This window comes from Gekko japonicus, unplaced genomic scaffold (genome assembly GCF_001447785.1).
Source record: "Gekko japonicus isolate JY-2015 unplaced genomic scaffold, Gekko_japonicus_V1.1 scaffold1490, whole genome shotgun sequence".
Lineage (NCBI taxonomy): Eukaryota > Metazoa > Chordata > Lepidosauria > Squamata > Gekkonidae > Gekko > Gekko japonicus.
This window is the reverse complement of record NW_015165285.1, coordinates 304,715-324,099: the sequence shown is the minus strand read 5'-3', so window position 1 is coordinate 324,099 and position 19,385 is coordinate 304,715. Positions and strand designations below refer to the sequence as shown.

The 19,385-nt window shown below is 46.4% G+C and overlaps 1 protein-coding gene across 2 annotated transcripts in view; it reads right to left on the bottom strand.

Moving 5' to 3' along the window:
• Nucleotides 1-19,385, bottom strand: part of RAI14 (retinoic acid induced 14) — a 145,037-nt gene that overhangs the window by 109,856 nt on the left and 15,796 nt on the right. For both annotated transcript variants that reach the window (XM_015410324.1, XM_015410325.1), the window contains exon 2: nucleotides 12,624-12,712. In XM_015410324.1, coding sequence (XP_015265810.1) covers nucleotides 12,624-12,659 — 36 coding nt within the window. In that variant the 5' untranslated portion in view covers nucleotides 12,660-12,712. The remainder of the gene's footprint in view (nucleotides 1-12,623; nucleotides 12,713-19,385) is intronic.

Sequence of the window (19,385 nt, the reverse complement as noted above, 5' to 3'; positions counted from 1 at the left end):
TGATTTAACTGGCAGCCCTGATACCAAGGAAAATAAGTTGTGTAAGTTGCCCATAAAAGCACTATTGTTTTTTTAAAAGCCGTACACTTAAACAGGCTACATCTGTTTACAAGTCCTGCACTGAAAACCATGGCAACAACAGAAATTAGATACCAACGCTGCACCAAACCATCGGCTGGCTGCTTTCTGAACGTGCTCCTATTCAGAACAAAAACAGAACCACATGTTTGTCGATGCTTAACAACTATAAATTGCCAGAAAGCTACAACTGCAATAGTGAGCCAAGCTAAACATCACCAGAAACAAAGCCATAATGACCTCTTGACAATCATGGTGTGTTAATGATACACTAGGCCAAAACAAGAACCGCTTGAGATAAAATTAATCTTAGAAAACAAATCCTGCACTAGCACTGCGCTTATAACCTAGTCCGCATGTAATTATTTCTCAGTAGCTGGGCATCTAATTCGATATACCAGGTTTTTTCATTTGCTGCAAATTAACTGCAACTAATGTGAACACGCCAAGTTCAGAGTGAAGGTAATGCAGCATTCCCTCTTACAGGAAATCCCGTGTCAAACCCTGTTCCAAAACCTGATTCTGCCACTGCAGCGTGCTGCTTTGCCATCCTCTTCTTCTCCTCTTTGGGGAAAGCGAAGAGACAAGCCCAGCAGAAAGGATGACTGGGGAGCGAAGCTGTTTGCACAACCAACTAGAAGTAGGACAGGAATGTCAGCTAGCTGGCAAAATGACAGTAGCCCGAAGTAGTACACTGGGGAGGAGGGCAGGGGAGAGCAGCGAGATGGCGGTAGATGCACTTTTGAACTCTTCATTCCACCGCTTGCCACAACTGGGTGCCCATGAAATTGCTGCATGCAAAATGCCAATCATAGCGACAGCCAAGGAGATTGGGATAGAGATTTGGCCTACTGCAGGATTCCCTGCAGGCTGAAACGCTCCTCTGTCAGCAGGCAATGGAGTATTTTGCCTCTCCCCTCTCAACAAAGAAAGAAAGTTAGTTTTACACCCCATTCTTCACTACCCAAAGGAGTCTCGGAGCAGCTTACAATTGCCCTTCCCTTCCTCTCCCCACAACAGACACCCTGTGAGGTAGGTGGGGCTGAGAGAGCTCTCAGAGAACGGTGACTGGCCCAAGGTCACCCAGCTGGCTTCAGCACCATTCTAGGAGAATATCTGACTCCTACTGGAACACATGCCCCTCAAGAAATTTGATGCTTTCCAGTAAGGAGTATTCACCACTTCCCATTCATTTCCATGGGTGAAAATACACAAATTCGTTCAGGAATACTGTTGGAACGGCAGGCTAAACTCGTCCTGTTCCCAAGTGACCCCAGTTTCTTTGGGAAAGGACCAATCTCAACAGTGTCACTGATCACAGCCCATGTACTTCGTCCTACAGAGTTCAGTGGGAGCCATTTGTTTACTGCATTCATCTTCTGGCTTTCTTCCATCACAAAGCTCAGCGGCATACACTTTGCTTTCAGGAAGTCACCCATCCAGAACCACACATACTTACCTTCAGCAGGGCTGCTATATCAGCCCAGGGAAAACTAAGCCACTGAACCAACTCAGCCTCTCTTTCCATGTTTCCGCTGTAGGCTTTGCATCCCAGTTACACTAGTGTATACTACAAACAATGCAAAACTGGCTAAAGAGCTGAAACACAAATATCATCAATTAACATTTTACTGAAAGATAAATATGAAATACAGAGGCTTAAGAATGTAACATTAACTAGTATAACAATTACAAAATTGAATCATAGTTATTGTCAGTGGAGCAGAAGTATACTTGATAATATAGAGGGGAAGGGGAAAAATAAGAGGAAGAGGAAAACAAATAAATAAGGAGAGAAGAGAAAGAGATACTCAGCTAAATAATCCTTATGTTGTCACCATAAATGTAGTTGATTCATTATGCTAGGAATTTCATCTTGTCTCATTAAGTAGTCTAATATTGAGAGCCAAGTAGCAGAAAAGTTAGTAAGAGTTGAAGCAGAGGCTAGTGGAGAGGTGTTAAGTGTTATTTTAGCCATGATGTAAAAGTCCCAGATTTTCTTGTGCCAGACAGGTAGGTTTGGGGGATGTGGGTTTTTCCATCGAGTAGCAATTGCTGTATAAGCTGCTGAGAGAAGGATGGGCTGAAACACAAATACATACCAATCAAAGAAAGAATGAATGCAATGAACTCCAGTTACCTTCTATTCTACCAACTCCATAACCTTCTACTGTACAACGAGTGAATCTGATATGGAGATTTTTTCAGACTTCTACACCAGTGGTCCCCAACCCTTCCACCTCCAGGAAACTCTTCACACAGTGACACACCTGCTGAGAAACCCACTCATGTTGAAGAAAATTTTTGGAATGTGCTCTTTGGCCAAGCTTGTTGGGCTTCACCACTGCACCATGAGCATTGAGAGACTCTTAAGTGCACCAAGCTACTTCTCTGCAGCTAAAGATGAAGGGCAAGATCTGTTGTGGAGGACAAAGTGTCTCTCAATGACCATTTTTAGCACTGCCGTAGCGTGACTGAAGAACTCGCAATAAATGCCAAGGGTTCCCCAGAACTCAGTTTAAAAGGCAGTCCTCCATCAAAACACAGGTGCCTCGTAAGATAACTGCATATGGCAGACACAAATTGGCGATGACCACCACCTCCATTTATACAAGGGATAGGTTATCCAGTGCCTGTTTTACCACCTAGGTTTCCATACACGTCACAGGGTACGGGTAGGCAACATTGAGATAGATGGGCTATATTCACCTTGAACTGGATCATCCAAAGGATTTGTTGCATAGACTGTAATGCAGGTCTATAAGAACCAAGATGGAGTCTTGGCAGACAAATATGGACTCCCAAGCCTTCTGCTGCCCCCAACAAACAAATGATCATGCAGCAGAAGCCAGTGAGGTTCTTCTGCAGCCCACCAGCCCTTAGCAAATCGAGTTCTCTGCAAAATGTGATTACCCACTACTGCTTCACCCCACACATGCATACTTAATGGTATAAGAAGAGCCTTCATCACTTCTGCCTTCCTTCCCCTACTGCGCTCCAGGATAGGCAGAAAGATATGCCACAATTTCTACAGGAATTCTGGATTCCTAACTGTAGAGGAATGGATGAAAGGAAAATATCCCGAAACCCAGTTCAGATGTTCACTTGGGCCAAAAGATCCTGACCCCAATTGATGCAGGAATGAGCACATGTTTCCCCATCCACAACACCTCATGGGACACAGGACCCATCGAGTGCTAAATCACACCTCCATCATGTGCAAACCCAAAACTGGAGGGCATGGTCTTTAATCCAAAATCCCAAGACTAGAGTTACCCTTCAGGTGACCAAGCAACGGCAGGCCTGGCCAGTCCACAGGCTTGCCAATTGAGAAGGCTGCCGTTAAGTCCCCTGTTCCTTTCTGTGCTTGAATAGGGGGTCCATGCCCCATAAGAATTACAGTAACTCGCTAGGCTATGCCCTAATCTCGGTCCACTGGAAATTCCTAAAATCTCATTAGATGATTCCAAATTAGCGTTTTTTGGGGGGGGACCAGCCATTTATATGCATTCAGTCATAATATTTTAAGCAACAGCTTATAACCTCTTTCCTTCACAAAGCCTCATACTGTGTTGCAATCATGCTGAATATGAAATTGGTTGGGAGGGAAAAAACCACCCACAGAAACCAGCGCCTACTCGTTTTACTTTAAGAGCTCCAAACCCCGACAGCAACCCCATTCTTTTCATCAAATCAAAGGTTGCAGGCTATAGTCGATTCGGCACATTGTTAACATACCAAATTGCCTCAAAATGAGCCAAAATATGCCTCAGAATGAAAACCAGACCTTTCTGCTCAAGAGATCTACAAAACAGAGAATACCACAGAGCAACAGAAATGGGCACTTCCAGGATTATCAGGGATTTAGGGACTTTTTATTTTGCCTTTGGAAGTCCCAGCTTTCCTGGATACAGTGGCAATAACAGCTTTCTGCTGGACAATATAGAAAAACTCAGTCATCGTTTGACAATGTTATTACAAAATACAAGCACACTGTGGGAAACTACACATCCACAGAACTTTCAGCCTATCACAAAATGCCCTCTAGAAAGGAAACTGTTTATAAAACCGTGGATGTATGAGGTGAGGTGATTTAGTGAGTAAGGTAAGAGAGGCAAGGTTCCTGCATCAAGGAATCACAACCTAAAGGTCAACAATGAGGAGAAAGAAAAGAGAAAAATGGTGATAAGAAGGGGGTGAGAGTGAGAGAAGTGCCAGCAACACAGAAGATAAATCAGCAACACAGACGATAAATCTGAAGATAAATCTTCACAATCCAGCTAGGTGTACTTCAGCGGGCTTAACGGTGCCTAATTCTGTGTGGATTGTGGTATCAAACCGTCTCTGCTGGCTCAGTCGAACCGTTCTTCTAAATCCAGCTTTCTACTTCTACCAATCCCCAACCAGATGCCCCTGGGAAGCTTTCAAGTAGGACAAGACTGAGACGGCCATCTGCTGATGTTTACCCCCGGCATTACCCTTTAGAAAGGGGAAAGACGCAGGCATGCAAGAAGAAATAATCACCATCACCCTTTCCTAGGGGCTGCAGAAAAGTACACGCTAGCTTTAAACACAGCTCCCGCTACAATCCAACACAACAGGGAGATGCTCATGAAAAAAAAAGCAGAAATATATTCCACAGAGGGAACAGAAGAAGAAAATCTTGACTTGGTAGAACCGTGCTAGAACAGTGTTTCCCACTCTCTGGGTCGGGACCCAAAAGTGGGCCATACAAAGTCTCTGAAAGTGGGTCATGGGACAGCCCTTTCCCTTTCCACAGCGCTCATCTGCATTTTGGAAGCCAAAATTTACCATATTTTTCGGACCATAAGACGCACCTGACCATAAGACGCACCTAGTTTTTAGAGGAGGAAAACAGGGAAAAAAATATTCTGAACCCTGGGGCTCAGTATTCAGTCCATAAGACGCACACACTTTTCCCCTCACTTTTTTTGGAAGAAAAAGTGCGTCTTATGGTCCAAAAAATACGGTATTTATTTAAAATATGACCCTGGAAGCAGTATGCTCTATGTCACACATTACTTGATATTTTTTTCTTCACTGCCTATACACGTTCATCAAATAAAACATGGCCAGATGATTACTAGAGTGCACTCAGTTGTTTTAGCTCACAGCTATGCCTTGTGATGGGCAACTCCGGTCTACCCACTGACGGCTCTGGGGCTACAACCTTACTATTATTCCACTGGGCGAACAATCCTTAGAGCCAGGAACTATTTTCATAAATCAAGTCCAACTTTCTGTAAACAAAAACAAAGGAATTTATTCTGGCCGGATTAAAAGGAAGTCTTTTATAAGAGGTGCTGATAAGATCAGACCAAGCTGTCCTTCACATTCCTACTTACAAGTTATGCCAGGGGCGGGGGGGGCGGCGGAGCATTTCTTGCTTATACAGCAAAGTCCATTTTCCCTCACCTTTCTACACACCAAGTAATCCCGGACATATAAAATTTACATCCAAGAAACAGAGCTTCCCATTTGTCAGGCAGTGTTCCATTTTTTTTATTACTTTCAGTGCTTTACTGGAAGTGGTGCATGAATACTGAACCTTTTAAAAACACACTGACAATTCCCCCTCCACACACACACACGGATGATAACCCTAGACTAGCCACATGTGATTAAGACATGGAATTAACTGCCACAGGAGGTGGAGGTGGCTACAAGCATGGACAGCTTCAAGAGGGAACTGGATAAACATCTGGAGCAGAGGTCCATCAGTGGCTATTAGCCACAAGATATAGATAAGAACTCTCAGTCTGGGGCAAGTGATGCACTGTATTCTTGGTGCTTGGGGGGGGGGGTAACAGTGGGAGGGCTCCTAGTGTCCTGGCCCCACTGCTGGACCTCCTGATGGCACCTGGTATTTTTGGCCACTGTGGAACAAAGTGTTGGACCAGATGGGCCTTTGGCTTCTGTTATGTTCTTATGTTCACATACCCTTTCTCTCTACCACAAACTGAGCATGGCCAGTCCGACATGCTGTCACAGGAGTCCCCAACCTTTCTGACCCTGCGGGCACCTTTGGAATTCTGACAGAAGGTGATGGGTACGTCCACAAAATGGGCATCGTGGAAGACAGAGCCACAGAGAAAGCCCAAGGGGGACAAGAGGACTAAATATTAAAAATACTTGGGGAAAGCAGCATCAGAAAAAGCACAAAACCAACACTGTAATGGCTGCTGTCTACACAGCCAATCAGATCTCTGATGGGCAATCAGAAGGCCTAGTGGGCAAGAGCTCACTAGGCCGCACCCACTTTCTAAAAGTACGTGGGGGGGGACAGGAAATTGTTGGCGGGTGCCACGGTGCCCCTGGGCACCCTGTTGAGGACTACTGCTCTATCATGTCCACAACAACAATCAACAGCAAGGATGAAATTAGCAAAGAGCGCTGCCCTCTGGACTGACTGTATTGTGCTGAAGACAGGCACCATCCTGCTCCATCCTCATTTCGGAGAAAGCCGACATGTTCCTGATTCGTTCCCTGGTAGCAATCATTCAAGGACTCTTGAGGCACTTTTACTAGTCTGTGGGTCCCTACGTACATTTTACCTGGTGGACAGTCATTAACAGAAGAATTCTAGCACTCAGTGTTGTGACAGGAAGTTCAAACACGCAACAACAAATAGACAAAAAGGGTAAGAAACACTGAGGCAAGTATGTTGTCCTCAACTCAGAGCGGATACCACACCAAACCACAGTTTCTGCTAACCATTAACTTAGAACCCTACCATGGTTTCAGCCTCCAGTTATACAACAGGGAAAATTTTTTGAGTTACTTGTCAATTCTCATTCGCGATGATGTCAGCATTCAGACTTGGGAAGTCAGGGAATTTTCTCCTATCTCCAGGGTGCAACAAACTTTGGAGATAAACAATAATTAGAGCTTGTCATTTCAGACACCATGCCAAATCACAGCTAAGCTTCCTTTGCTGTGGTTTGACACAGAGTCTTACTTGGTCCTGTTTCCGCTTGAGGTTTTGAGACATATTCCTTTTTCAAAGCCATTCAATGCACGGTCAGCTAAAGGAAGCGGGGATTACTCAGTCCCTGTGCTCAGCCACCCGAGTCCAAAGAAAATCGAAGGAACATGCAGACAAGGGGGGGGGGCAACGGATGACAGACAGGATACAGTCTTCTATTGAGTCAGACGCTTGGTCTATCAAGGATAGTATTGTCTGTCTACTTTGATCGGTAGCAATGCTTCAGAGTTTCAACACTGTGGTCATAGAATCACAGAGTTGGAAGGGCCCTCCAGGGTCATCTAGTCCAACTGCCTACACAATGCAGGAAATTCACAAACCCCCCCCCCCCCCCCCCCAGTGACCCCTGCTCTATGCCCAGAAAGGGGGGGGGGGAGACCACCTCCAGGATCCCCGGCCAAGCTGGCCTGGAGAACAATGTAAGAAAGGGCCCCAAGAACTAAGCACTGAGGCAACCCTTCCTCTCATAATCTGCCTAAGTTCACAGGATCAGCATTGCTGTCAGATGGCCATCTAGCTCCTGTCTGAAAACCTCCAAAGAAGGAGCGCCCACCACCTCCCGAGGAAGCCTGTCCCACTGAGGAACTGCTCTGTCAGGAAGTTCTTCCTAATGTTTAGCTGAAAACTCTTTTGATTTCATTTCAACCTGTTGATTCTGGTCTGACCTTCTGGGGCAACAGAAAACAACTCCATACCATCCTCTATAGGACAGCCCTTCAAGGACTTGAAGATGTTTATCATATCACCTCCCAGTTGTCTCCTCTCCAGGCTAAACATATCCAGCTCCTTCAGCCTTTCCTCCAGACCCCTCACTCGTTCCAGCTTGTCTACATCCTCCTTAAATTGTGGTGCCCAAAACTGAACACAGTACTCTAGGTGAGGTCTAACCAGAGCAGAGTAAAACGATCCCATTACTTCACGTGATCTGGACACTCTATCTTTCAGAACACCCACTACCTGACCCTTTTAACTGGATATGTCAGGGATTGAACCCAGGGCCTTCTGCATTCAGGCAGATGCAATGCTATTGACCTACAGCCCTGGGAGAAAACCAGAATCCTTGCAACATCAGAGGTGCAACTCACCAGGATGCTGTAGATCAGTTCTCTAGAATTTGCTTAGGAGGGTCTGAATTAGCAGGTTTATTATGAAAGCCTTACAGGAGGTGTTACAGCTACTGAACCCATCATGGGAATCACTCAATAACTGCTCTGAAGCAACAGGGCTGCCACCGTTTGAAGACAGCTTGACAGACGCTCAAACACAATCACTACAGGCATCATTCCTAGAGTGATTCTTAAAACTCTTTTCTCCAAAAAAAATATTAACAGTAGCTAATTACACATCATTAGCCAAGCTCTGAAGCACGTTGCAAAAGCAGTAACATGAGAACTGCCCCAAGTATAAGAAGAGGGGAGTTTAGACTTGCTTTCACGGTACACGTACTGGCTCCCAACAGAGCAAATTACACACCCTCTTCTGTAACCCCCCAGGGTGTTTTAGCTGCTGAAAACAGCACAATGAAAAGGCAGAAATTCCTCCTTCTCCTGCACAGCAGTACTGGCCTGAATCAGGCCCAAATGGGTGTTTACTCACGAGTTGCCACCAGGAACTAAGAGCTACAGTACAGCCGCAAAGTCTCTCATGGCAAATTCAGGCAGTTTGCAGCGTCTAGTTGGGCTCTTGAGAGCCAGTTTGGTGTAGTGGTTAAGTGTGTGGGCTCTAATCTGGAAGAACCGGGTTTGATTCCCCACGCCTCCACATGCAGCTGCTGGGTGACCTTGGGTCAGCCACAGGTCTTGCAGAGCTGTTCTCTCAAGAGCAGTTCTCTCAGAGCTCTCAGCCCCACCTGCCTCACAGGGTGCCTGTTGTGGGGAGGGAGGGAAGGAGACTCCAAGCCACTCTGAGACTCCGAGTGAAGGGTGGGGTATAAATCCAATCTCTTCTTCTATCATCTCTGACATAGGTCTCTCCCAGGAGACCTTTCATTCATGTATGAACCACAACCACATTAGCATACCTTCAGCCAGGCAGCTACGGCCTGCCAACCATGCTCTGGTACCACAGATTGCCAAGTGCCCAAACCTGGTTGCAAACCTCACATGGGGTACTGTGAATCAAAGAGAATGCCCTCTTTTGCCTTAGCTGTGATCGGAGTGAGCATGAAGGACAATGTGGCCCAGCCCACAAGCCAAGGGACCAACCTGCCAATAGCTCATAACCTTCTATCCTTTTTTACATGCCCAGGGAAATGCTGATTGCCACTTTGGGGTCAGGAAGCCATTGTTCTCCAGGCCAGTTTGGCTGGAGATCCTGGAGGTTTTTTGTCATCTTCTGGGTGTGGAACAGAAATCACTGGGTGTGTGTGGTGGGGGGGAAGGCATTTGTGAATTTCCTGCATTGTGCAGGGGGTTGGACTAGATGACCCTGGAGGTCCCTTCCAACTCTATGATTCTATGATTCTATGAATCTACCCTCAACCACCAAGAAGGCTGTCAGCTGTAGAGGGCAATCTGTGGGAGGTTTCTGGGAACAACGCTGAGTGCTTCCTCCCACCTCTTTCCAAATGTAAAACTGGAAATATTAATGCAGAGATTGGCACCCAACCCCATTAAAGAAAACAGGAAGAGGCAACCGGAGCATCTACAAGTCACTTTTCTTCGGGCTAGTGAACTATGTGCAATCACTTAAAGTAGGATTTGGTTTCACAGCTGCAGGGAAAGTTATGTAAGATCGCAGGGAACAGCCTCCCTCCGTGAAAACAAAGCTGAAGGCCGTAAACATGCTGGAATACATACTACACCACTTTCAGAACATACATTTCTTCACAACTTCTGCAACAATCCTAGGAGTGCACACCATCCCGTGCACACTGGAGAACTAATACTCTGTTGAAACACACCGGGTCAGCCAGCCAAATGAGTCCCATGACCAAACTGGATTTGGATGCAGCGTTCCCAGGTATCCTTCCCACGCGTTATTCAACAGATGACCTCAGCCTCGCTTGCATTGACTCATGAAGGCCTGCAAGCCACTGCTTGCTGATCACACGGCACAGGCCTTTCCTTAACATGTCTAGTACAATGGCCCAGGCATTTGCACCGAGTGTTTGATATAGACAAAAGAGCCAGTTTGGTGTAGTGGTTAAGTGCGCGGACTCTAATCTGGGAGACCTGGGTATAATTCCCCACTCCTCCACATGCAGCTGCTGGATGACCTTGGGCAAGCCATAGTTCTGTCAGAGCAGTTCTTGAAAGAGCAGTTTCTCTCAAGAGTTCTCTCAGCCCTGCCTACCTCAAAGGGTGTCTGTTGTGGGGAGGGGAAGGGAAAGGAGTTTGTAAGATGCTCTGTGTGCAATTCTGGTCACCACACCTTAAAAAGGATATTATAGCTTTGGAAAAAGTGCAGAAAAGGGCAACTCGAATGATAAAAGGGTTGGAACACTTTCCCTATGAGGAAAGGTTAAGGCGCTTAGGGCTCTTTAGCTTGGAGAAACAACGACTGAGGGGTGACATGATCGAGGCTTATAAGATTATGCATGGGAAAGAGCAGGTAGAGAAAGAGGTACTTTTCTCCCTTTCTCACAATACAAGAACTCGTGGGCACTCCATGAAATTGCTGAGAGGTCGGGTTAGAACGGATAAAAGGAAGTACTTCTTCACCCAAAGAGTGATTAACACTTGGAATTCACTGCCACAGGAAGTGGTGGCGGCTACAAGCATGGATGGCTTAAAAAGGGAATTAGATAAGCATATGAGTGGGAGGGCTTCTAATGTCCTGGCCCTACTGGTGGACCTCCTGATGGCACTGGTATTTCTGGCCACTGTGTGATACAGAGTGTTGGACTGGATGGGCCTTTGGCCTGATCCAACATTGGCATCTCTTATGTTCTTATGTTCTCTTTTGTTTGTATTTTTTGGTATTTAATAGATCCAGTGGAGTTAGCCATGTTAGTCTTGTTGCTGCAAAATAGTAAAAAGCCCCATAGCACCTTTAAAACTTTATTGTAGCATAAGCTTTCGAGAAACACAGCTCTCTTCATCAGATGCATTTTTAATATGTGCATGAGTGTGAGTGTGCATGCACCTGGAAGCCATGGCGACCTCTGGTGACTGACCCCTACTGGGGGAGCCTGGAGGATATCCAGGGAGGTAACTGAATAAAGCCTTCCCCTGCCTCCCGACTGCTGGTACTCCATGGAGGTCTCCCATCCAAGTACTTGCCAGAGTCGACCCTGCTTAGCTTCCGAGATCTGACGAGATGGGGCTTGCCTGGGCTATCCAGATCAGGGCTTTCCAGTGACTTGGACTACATTTATATTATAGATTTCTGAAAATCTCTCCCGCAAGAGATCAGGGCCCTGCGGGACCTTTTACAGTTCTACAGGGCCTGCAAGACGGAGCTCTTCCACCAGGCCTTCGATTAAGGAGCCGCACTATTTATTTATTTATACTTTCAATTTGTACCCCGCTCACCCCCGAAGGGCTCTGAGCGGCTTACACGGTGAATGGTGCAGAGACCTATGCAGAAACCCTAACTATGGCCACAGTACGTCTGGGGTGGGGGGAGCCCTACCAGGTACTCCCAAGGAGTGTCCCTGTGCCTTGGCTCTACCATCCTTATTCCAGCCTGTGTTCGGCTTCTCAACTTATCACCGCATAACAGTCGGCGAACCAAGCTAGTGTGAACATCATTGGAACATACGGTTGCCTAAGCTGTTTTACAAATAATCCTGCTCTCGCTTTTATTAACTTTGTTCCAATGTATTACTAATATGTTCTAATGTTTCAGGAGGATTTGAAACAATTATTTTATAAGTTGCTGTAGATTTTCCGGGATGTGTGGCCGTAGTCTTGGCATGGTAGAACCTGACGTTTCCGGCCGTGAAAGCCTTTGACAACATACTAATTATTTTATATTTATGATTATGATTATCTAGGTGAGCCGCCCTGAGCATGTCTCGGCGGGGAGGGTGGGATATAAACCAAATAAAATAAATAAATGAACAAATAAATTTCTGAAGAGTTGTTATATCCTGTCTTTCAAGAAAACTTTGAGTCTCTTACACAGAGTCTCATGCATGCAACAATCGAGTCAATATCCCAATTGCCCAGGTAACAATTGAAGCAATGGTCCAGAGAAGCGGAGATGCCGCAGGGCTCTTTTTGTAGCAGGAACTCCTTTGCATATTAGGCGACACCCCCCCTAATGTAGCCAATCCTCCAAGAGCTTACAGTAGCCCCTGTAAGAAGAGCTCTGCAAGCTCTTGGAGGATTGGCTACATTAGGGGTGTGTCACCTAATATGCAAAGGAGTTCCTGCTACAGAAAGAGCCCTGCAATTAACAACGTAATTTGGAATTCGGCTCTAGAGCAGACAGCTCAGAGGCCTGCCGGTCGCCCCCACGGCATGCTACGAACAAAGCCATTTCCGGCCTCGTCGTTCATTAACTCACGGCTTTATCAAAGTGGGAACAAAAGAATGTTTCCATAGTCAATAACAAATACGAGTCGACCGCGCACGAGCCGCTTGGCACTTACATCACTCTTTCTGAACTTTGCTTTCAGGCTCTTCATGTTTATTCCATTCAGACTTCCAGGCTTTATACGTCTTTATACGTCTTCAACACCTAGGCAAGAACGTTGGGGGGGGGAAAGCCATAAGTTTCCAATGGTACTCCATGCTTCTTAAACACCAGAGCACATGGCTGCTTTGGAGAAAGAGTCACCTCCTCCGTAAACATTCTGAAAACTCACCTATTCAGCAGCACAAATTCCTGAAACTTTATCCTGACCAAGCCCAGCTGCGCAGAAAGCAGGTTTACCCTTCTCCAAGTGTGCATTTTTAAAGCAGCACTGGCTGAGTCCAGGGCTTACATAAACCCATTAGTTCATTTGTAGGATTGAATGGGGGAGGGGGCCACAGAGGGGCAGAAGAGAAGCAAAAGATAACTGAATCGCGTTTCACAGAGAATGTGCTTGACATCTCTCTCTCCAACAGAAAAAAAGAAGAAAAGATGCAGGTTGACAATATGCATAGGAGTTGTGAAATCCTGCTTTGGCAATTAATTTGTCCTTACCTGGGTTAAAAGCATTTATTGTGCAACCGACCGTGCACTCATCAGTTTCCCCAGCCATTTCAGAGAGGCTGGGCTACCTGAAGCGACTCCCCCCCCCCCCAGCAAAATCCAGTTGGTCTCTGTCCTTTATTTTTCCTGTGGTAGTGGTTTCCTCCATCCCCCCCCCCATGACTTAACCCCAGTGGCAGCAACAGCATTGTGGAAAACACAGGTGCCTGCCCTCTCCTATAGAAGCCCCATCAGCGCATGCCCCCTCTGTGCATGCGCCATGACTGTATCACTGCTTGGAGGGGAATTCTCTGAGGAGCACCCTGGGTGTGCCACACCCTCTAGAAAACAGAAAGCGGGGCCAGAAGAAGGCTGCTTATCTGAAACAGATGTTCTTTTGAGGGGTGGGTCACTGTAGGGCAGTGTTGGCGAACATTTTAGAGACCGAGTGCCCAAACTGCGACCCAAAACCCACTTATTTATCGCAAAGTGCCAACACGGCAATTTAACCTGAATACTGAGGTTTTACTTTAGAAAAAACAACTCATACATTAACTTAAGATGATCCAAACAAAGTAAGGAAAGCAATCCCAAATACTTTCATTTACTTAAAATTATTTGGCAGAGAATTCGACACTTTAATGATTGTCTGGGCCTGGCTGGGGCGATGGCACGCGTGCCCACAGAGAGGGCTCTGAGTGCCACCTCTGGCACCTGTGCCATAGGTTTGCCACCACTGCTGTAGGGTGTTCTTTTGAGGGGTGATCTGTACACTCCCAGAAACTCACCTTGGGTCTCAAGATGCTCAGGAGAAAGGTGGGCAAATAAACATTTTAAATACATATAAAGGTCTTGTGCCTGTGCTGGACCAGATTCCAGGAAAAGCCTACCTACCGCTTCAGCCACAGAGATGACGTTTCTGCCTGTCCTCCTGAAAAGAGCGTTGTGGGGTTGTCGCTTAACGACTTGCGGGGTTTGAGGAGCAGATTTCCACTAAGCGCCTTCACCGCTGCACAACATGGCAGCAACTGTAAGAATAAGCAGCATCTGCACTGAAGGAGGAGGGTGGCACGAATACATAGGCAGTTGCCTTACACAGAATCAGTACTGGTCCATTAAAGTCACTACTGTCTACTCATACTAGCAGTGGCTCTCCAGGGTCTCAGGCTGAGGTCTTTCATATCACCTGCTACCTGATCACACATGAAGCTGCCTTATACCGAATCAGACCCTTGGTCCATCAGAGTCAGTGTTGTCTACTCAGGCCGACAGCCGCTCTCCAGCATCTCATGCAGAGGTCTTCCACATCACCTACTGCCAGGTCCTTTAAACTGCAGATACCAGAGACTGGACCTGGGACCTTCTGCATGCCAAGCAGAGGCTCTGCCACTGAGCCATGACCCTCACTATGTTGTACGACCACCAGGGCTTTTTTGGTAGAAAAAGCCCAGCAGGAACTCATTAGCATAATAGGCCACACCCTTACAGCACAGCTCATTTGCCTATTAGGCCACACCCCCATGCCTTCCCGTAGCTTGCCTGGGTGCTCCGCGACTGCAGGGAGCCCAGGCAAGTCGGCCCTTGGACAAGCCAGAGAAGGCACAGGACCACCCCTGACCCACCCCAATCCTTCCAGGACCACCCCTGACCCACCCGCCTCGGAGTTACCAGCACGGCCGCTCTCCAGGCCTTCCCTCGGTAGCCACGCACCCAGAGGTTTTGGCTGTAGTGGGCGTGGCCAACTCTGAAGCCAGCCGGAACTCCGTTCCTGTGCGTTCCGGCCCAGAAGTAGCCCTGACGCCCACCCAGATGACCACTCCCCCTCCAACCCATCAGATGAGAAAAGGGAAACCTGATTTTCCTCTTTAGGATCCCTATACAATCCCATATATGGGTAATCAATATATCTGGAGAACTGTGCTGCCATCCTCAAGGAAATGGTCTATGAAGACCCTCTCTGCCAAAGGGGCATACTGCACATTCAAGGCCAGATGGTGTGAATCAAGTGGGTACCCTATATACACCACAAATGTTCAAATCTGCAACACACATTGCTACCTGCGCAATGCAATATGAGAACCCATAAAGGCAAATCCATAATCCCTACACGTGCTCGGAACAGTGCATCGTGCTCCAACACACTGTAAATGTGAAGCAAACGCAACAGCCATTACACAAATTATATGGCAGTAAACCAGGTACACATACTGGTAATGCAGCCAATCTTTGCTCCCTGACGAACGCAACTGTATGGCACATGTCTGTGCTGCCTTTGCTGGTGTACACTTGGAACACACACCCTTCCCCAGTAGAAAAGAGCAAGAGTCCAGTAGCATCTTAAACACTAACCAAATTTGTGGCAGGGTATATAAGCTTTCATGAGTCACTGCTCACTTCTGCAGATACAGCTAGAATGTGAGTCCATCTGTCCTATATAGTGGAAAGTGGAGTGATTTCAAATGCCAAATGATATTAGCAGGCATACAGTCGGCATCTGAAATCACTCCACCTTCCAACAGTGGACAGATGGGCTGACATTCTAGCTGTACATGAAGAAGTGAGCAATGGCTCACAAAGGCTCACGCCCGCCACAAATTTGTTTAGTCTTTAAGGCACTACTGGACTCTTGTTCCTTTGTACTGCTAAAGGTAAAGGTTCCCTTGCTCGAAAGCCAGTCGAATCCGACTCTAGGGTTGCGGTGCTCATCTCCGTTTCAAAGCCGAAGAGCCAGCGCTGTCCGAAGACGTTTCCGTGGTCATGTGGCCGGCATGACTGAACACCAAGGTGCACGGAACGCTGTTACCTTCCCACCGAAGCGGTCCCTGTTTATCTACTTGCAATTTCTTGCTTTCAAACTGCTAGGTTGGCTGGGTTGTACTGCTACAGACAGACTAACACAGCTACCCCATCTTGATCTTTCCCCAGCGCCATTACCCCAATTCGCACCAGGGCCCTCACTACCTGCTTTTTGAGGCAAGATTACAAGAGGTGGGACCCAGCCACGGCTTTCCAGCATCGCATTTAGTGTCACTGTAAAGCCCCAATGTGAGGCAAAGCACCCCTGGCCTCCTCTCAAGGGTTAATATGTATAACAATGGGCCTGGTCTATTCTGTAGGTGTTACTAACTGGTCTTTGGATCTACACATCTCATCTTCAAGGCCAGAGATGAAGGTGGCGTGATAAGCTTCTCATGAGATTCCTCCGCCCACAGGATGAGGGGAGGAGAGCCGAGTAGATGAGGAAATCTTCTAGAGGCTTCTTCAGAGATCCAGTACAACAAAGTTACTTAAGTGTACAGATGTCATTATATTCTGAGTATCTCTGGGATGGTTCAAGCTTGAACACATCTCACTTCCCTGATTCTCACCACTTTATTACTGGCAATTAAATATGAATTGGCTCCATTGAGGGAAAACGAAAACAAACAAGAGGAGACAGAAACTCCTATCAGTCGCACTCCATCCACAGTGGCCTCCCACGAGTCATCACTTGTGACCCAACCCGTAATACACCTTCACTAGCAATAAGAACATTCGTTCAAAAGTCAATGACCCAGCATGACCCAGAACAGCTTAAAGCACAGAAAACACACACAACAGAAGCCTACCAGGCTCTGGGGATCTTTCTGCACACTCCGGAGAATCAGGTTTTTTCATGACTCATGCGTTAAGAAACCTCTGACAAGATGATGACTCACTAGAGCCACCCTCAAAAGTGTCACTAGGTAATCATGACAAGAAGCTACTCTGCCTAGAACTTCAACAGCAGCAAAAAAATATAATAAAATGGAACACACTGCAGTTTGACAGCTACCAAATATTTGTAGAGAGAAACCACAGGCACAATATATATTTTTCTCTGACCACAGCTCAGAGTCAATGGACAGGGTCCACCTTCACCCAGTCCGGGTTGGGACTACAGAAACAGATCTGTGTTCCGGTGGGTAGCTGTGTTGGCCTGAAGCGGCAGAATGAAGTTAAGCGTCCAGTGGCGCCGTTAAGACCAACAAAGTTTTACTCAAGTGTTCATGCACACTTCTTCAGATACGTTGAAATGGAAGTTACCAGTCCATACGTATAGGGAGAGGGTGAGCAGCAGATTAGCATAAACTTAATAAAAGGTGTTTAATAGATGCAAGGACCGAACGGGAATAACAAGCTTAGTTTATACGGTCACCATTTGTTTGGGTTCAATTCCGGGGGGAAACATTGTGAAGGAAATAAATATATCAGACTCAGAGTTAGATGGGCACCTTCTTTATTGTGGAATGCTTAGAGTAATTAAATGAGACCTTGTTGTTCTGACACTCTGCTCTGGCAAGTCTGAAGTCTTCCTCCAGCTTAAGGGGTCAGCATAAGAGTCACGTGCGCCAAATGTGGCTGAGCATAGCAGCAAAACTTAGATCGCAAGATGTGAAAGTGCCCTTACTAAAGCCACTGCAACCCTCCAAAAAACTTCTCCTCCCAAAGGAAGCCGAGCCCTGTTACAGCTTCTTCTGTGGAGGCGGAGAGGAGTGAAACGGGGAGCACAAAACACCATTCCCACAGTTGATGAAAATTTTGCCCTACAGGCCTGGAGCAGACAACTTAAGCCTGGCTAAGCCAGTCTCCCTACACAAACTAACAAAGGAAAGACAGAAACAAACAATGGCTTCTGCACTAGTAAGGAAATCTCTATGGCTGTGTTGGATTCCTTCGTGCAAAAAGTCATTCAACACCACCTTTAAAGGAGAAACCTGGTGAAGACACAATAGCAGGGCTTCCAAGCACTGCCAACAGACGAAATTTTATCTTTGCTACATCTGCAGCATCTTCTACTGACCTCTGATAGACAAAATATAAATGAGCAGCTCCTGCTAGATGCAGGTGGCCCTTCGAAAAAGCAAATAAAGCATTTTAAGAGTAAGATTTTGAGCCTGGTAGCACCTGAAAGACCAACAGGATTTCCACAGTGCAAGCTTTCGACAGTCAGAGCTCCCTTCATCAGACAGCTGATGAAGAGAGCTTTGACTCTTGAAAGCTCACACCCTGGAAATCTCACTGGTCTTTAAGGCTTTACTGGACTCAAATAATGCTCTATCTACTGCAGACCAGCATGGCTATACTGTTGGGTGACAGTGAGATATTGAAAAAATGGTATTTAGCAGAGATAATATAGCCCAGCAGAGCCTGAGTAAAATAATTCAGACTGAGAGTCCATGTGTGATTAAAATATAAAGTTTTTACTACATTCTAGCATGGGGAAGGGTAACTGGGATGAAAATAACAACAGAGCATAGTCGGCTACATCCTTACACTACAAAGACAAAACTAGAAGAGAGAGAGAGTATGGCTACTCTTCTTGTTCTTCAGAACACCAAACAAAGACGGGAAGAGAAGCCATAAAATGGTAATATACCTTGACACTTTAGTCCCAATCAAATTCCTAGATCAGGTAGGAAATTCCCGGGCTTTCTACATCTAAAGAACATTGGTTACATGAGAAACATGTGACTTCCTGTGAGTAACATAAACAAACATTTAACCCCAGATATACTGAGTGTTTTCAACTTGTAATACCCAACAGCTACACACCCAAAACTATCTCCAAACCACTGCAGATGTTTCCATCAAACTGCAGTCTCCATCAAGTTTCTGAAGGCTCCCTTTCTTTTCAACAGCAGCAGTACCTACAGTTCTTTTCTTCAAAAGCACTGTGCCACAGTGTGACACAGACTGCTGGACTGGATGGGCCACTGGCCTGATCCAACATGGCTTCTCATAGGTTCACAAAATGAAACAATAACAATTGCCCTCCTGAGAGTGTGGACTACCACTCCTCCACATGCAGCCACTGGTGTGACCTTGGGTCAGTTACAAGTTCTTTCAGAGCTGTTCTCTCACGAGCAGTTCTCGAAAGAGCTCTCTCAGCCCCACCTACCTCACAGGGTGTCTGTTGTGGGGAGGGGAAGGGAAAGGAGACCGTAAACCACTCTGAGACTCCTTCGGGTAGTGAAGGGCAGGGTATAAATCCAATCTCTTCTTCTTATTCTCCACCTGCCAATGTTCCCATACTATCGGTATATAAGCGAGATACCAAGATGGTCACACCCTTGTGTGACCAAGAAACAAAACCCAAGGCAGAGCTATGCAGATAGAACCAGGCTCAGTTGAATAACTGCAGTCACCAGCAACAGGAAAGGACACTTCTTAACCCAGCAGCATCTTTGAATGGACCCCGGTATTTTTTTTTTTC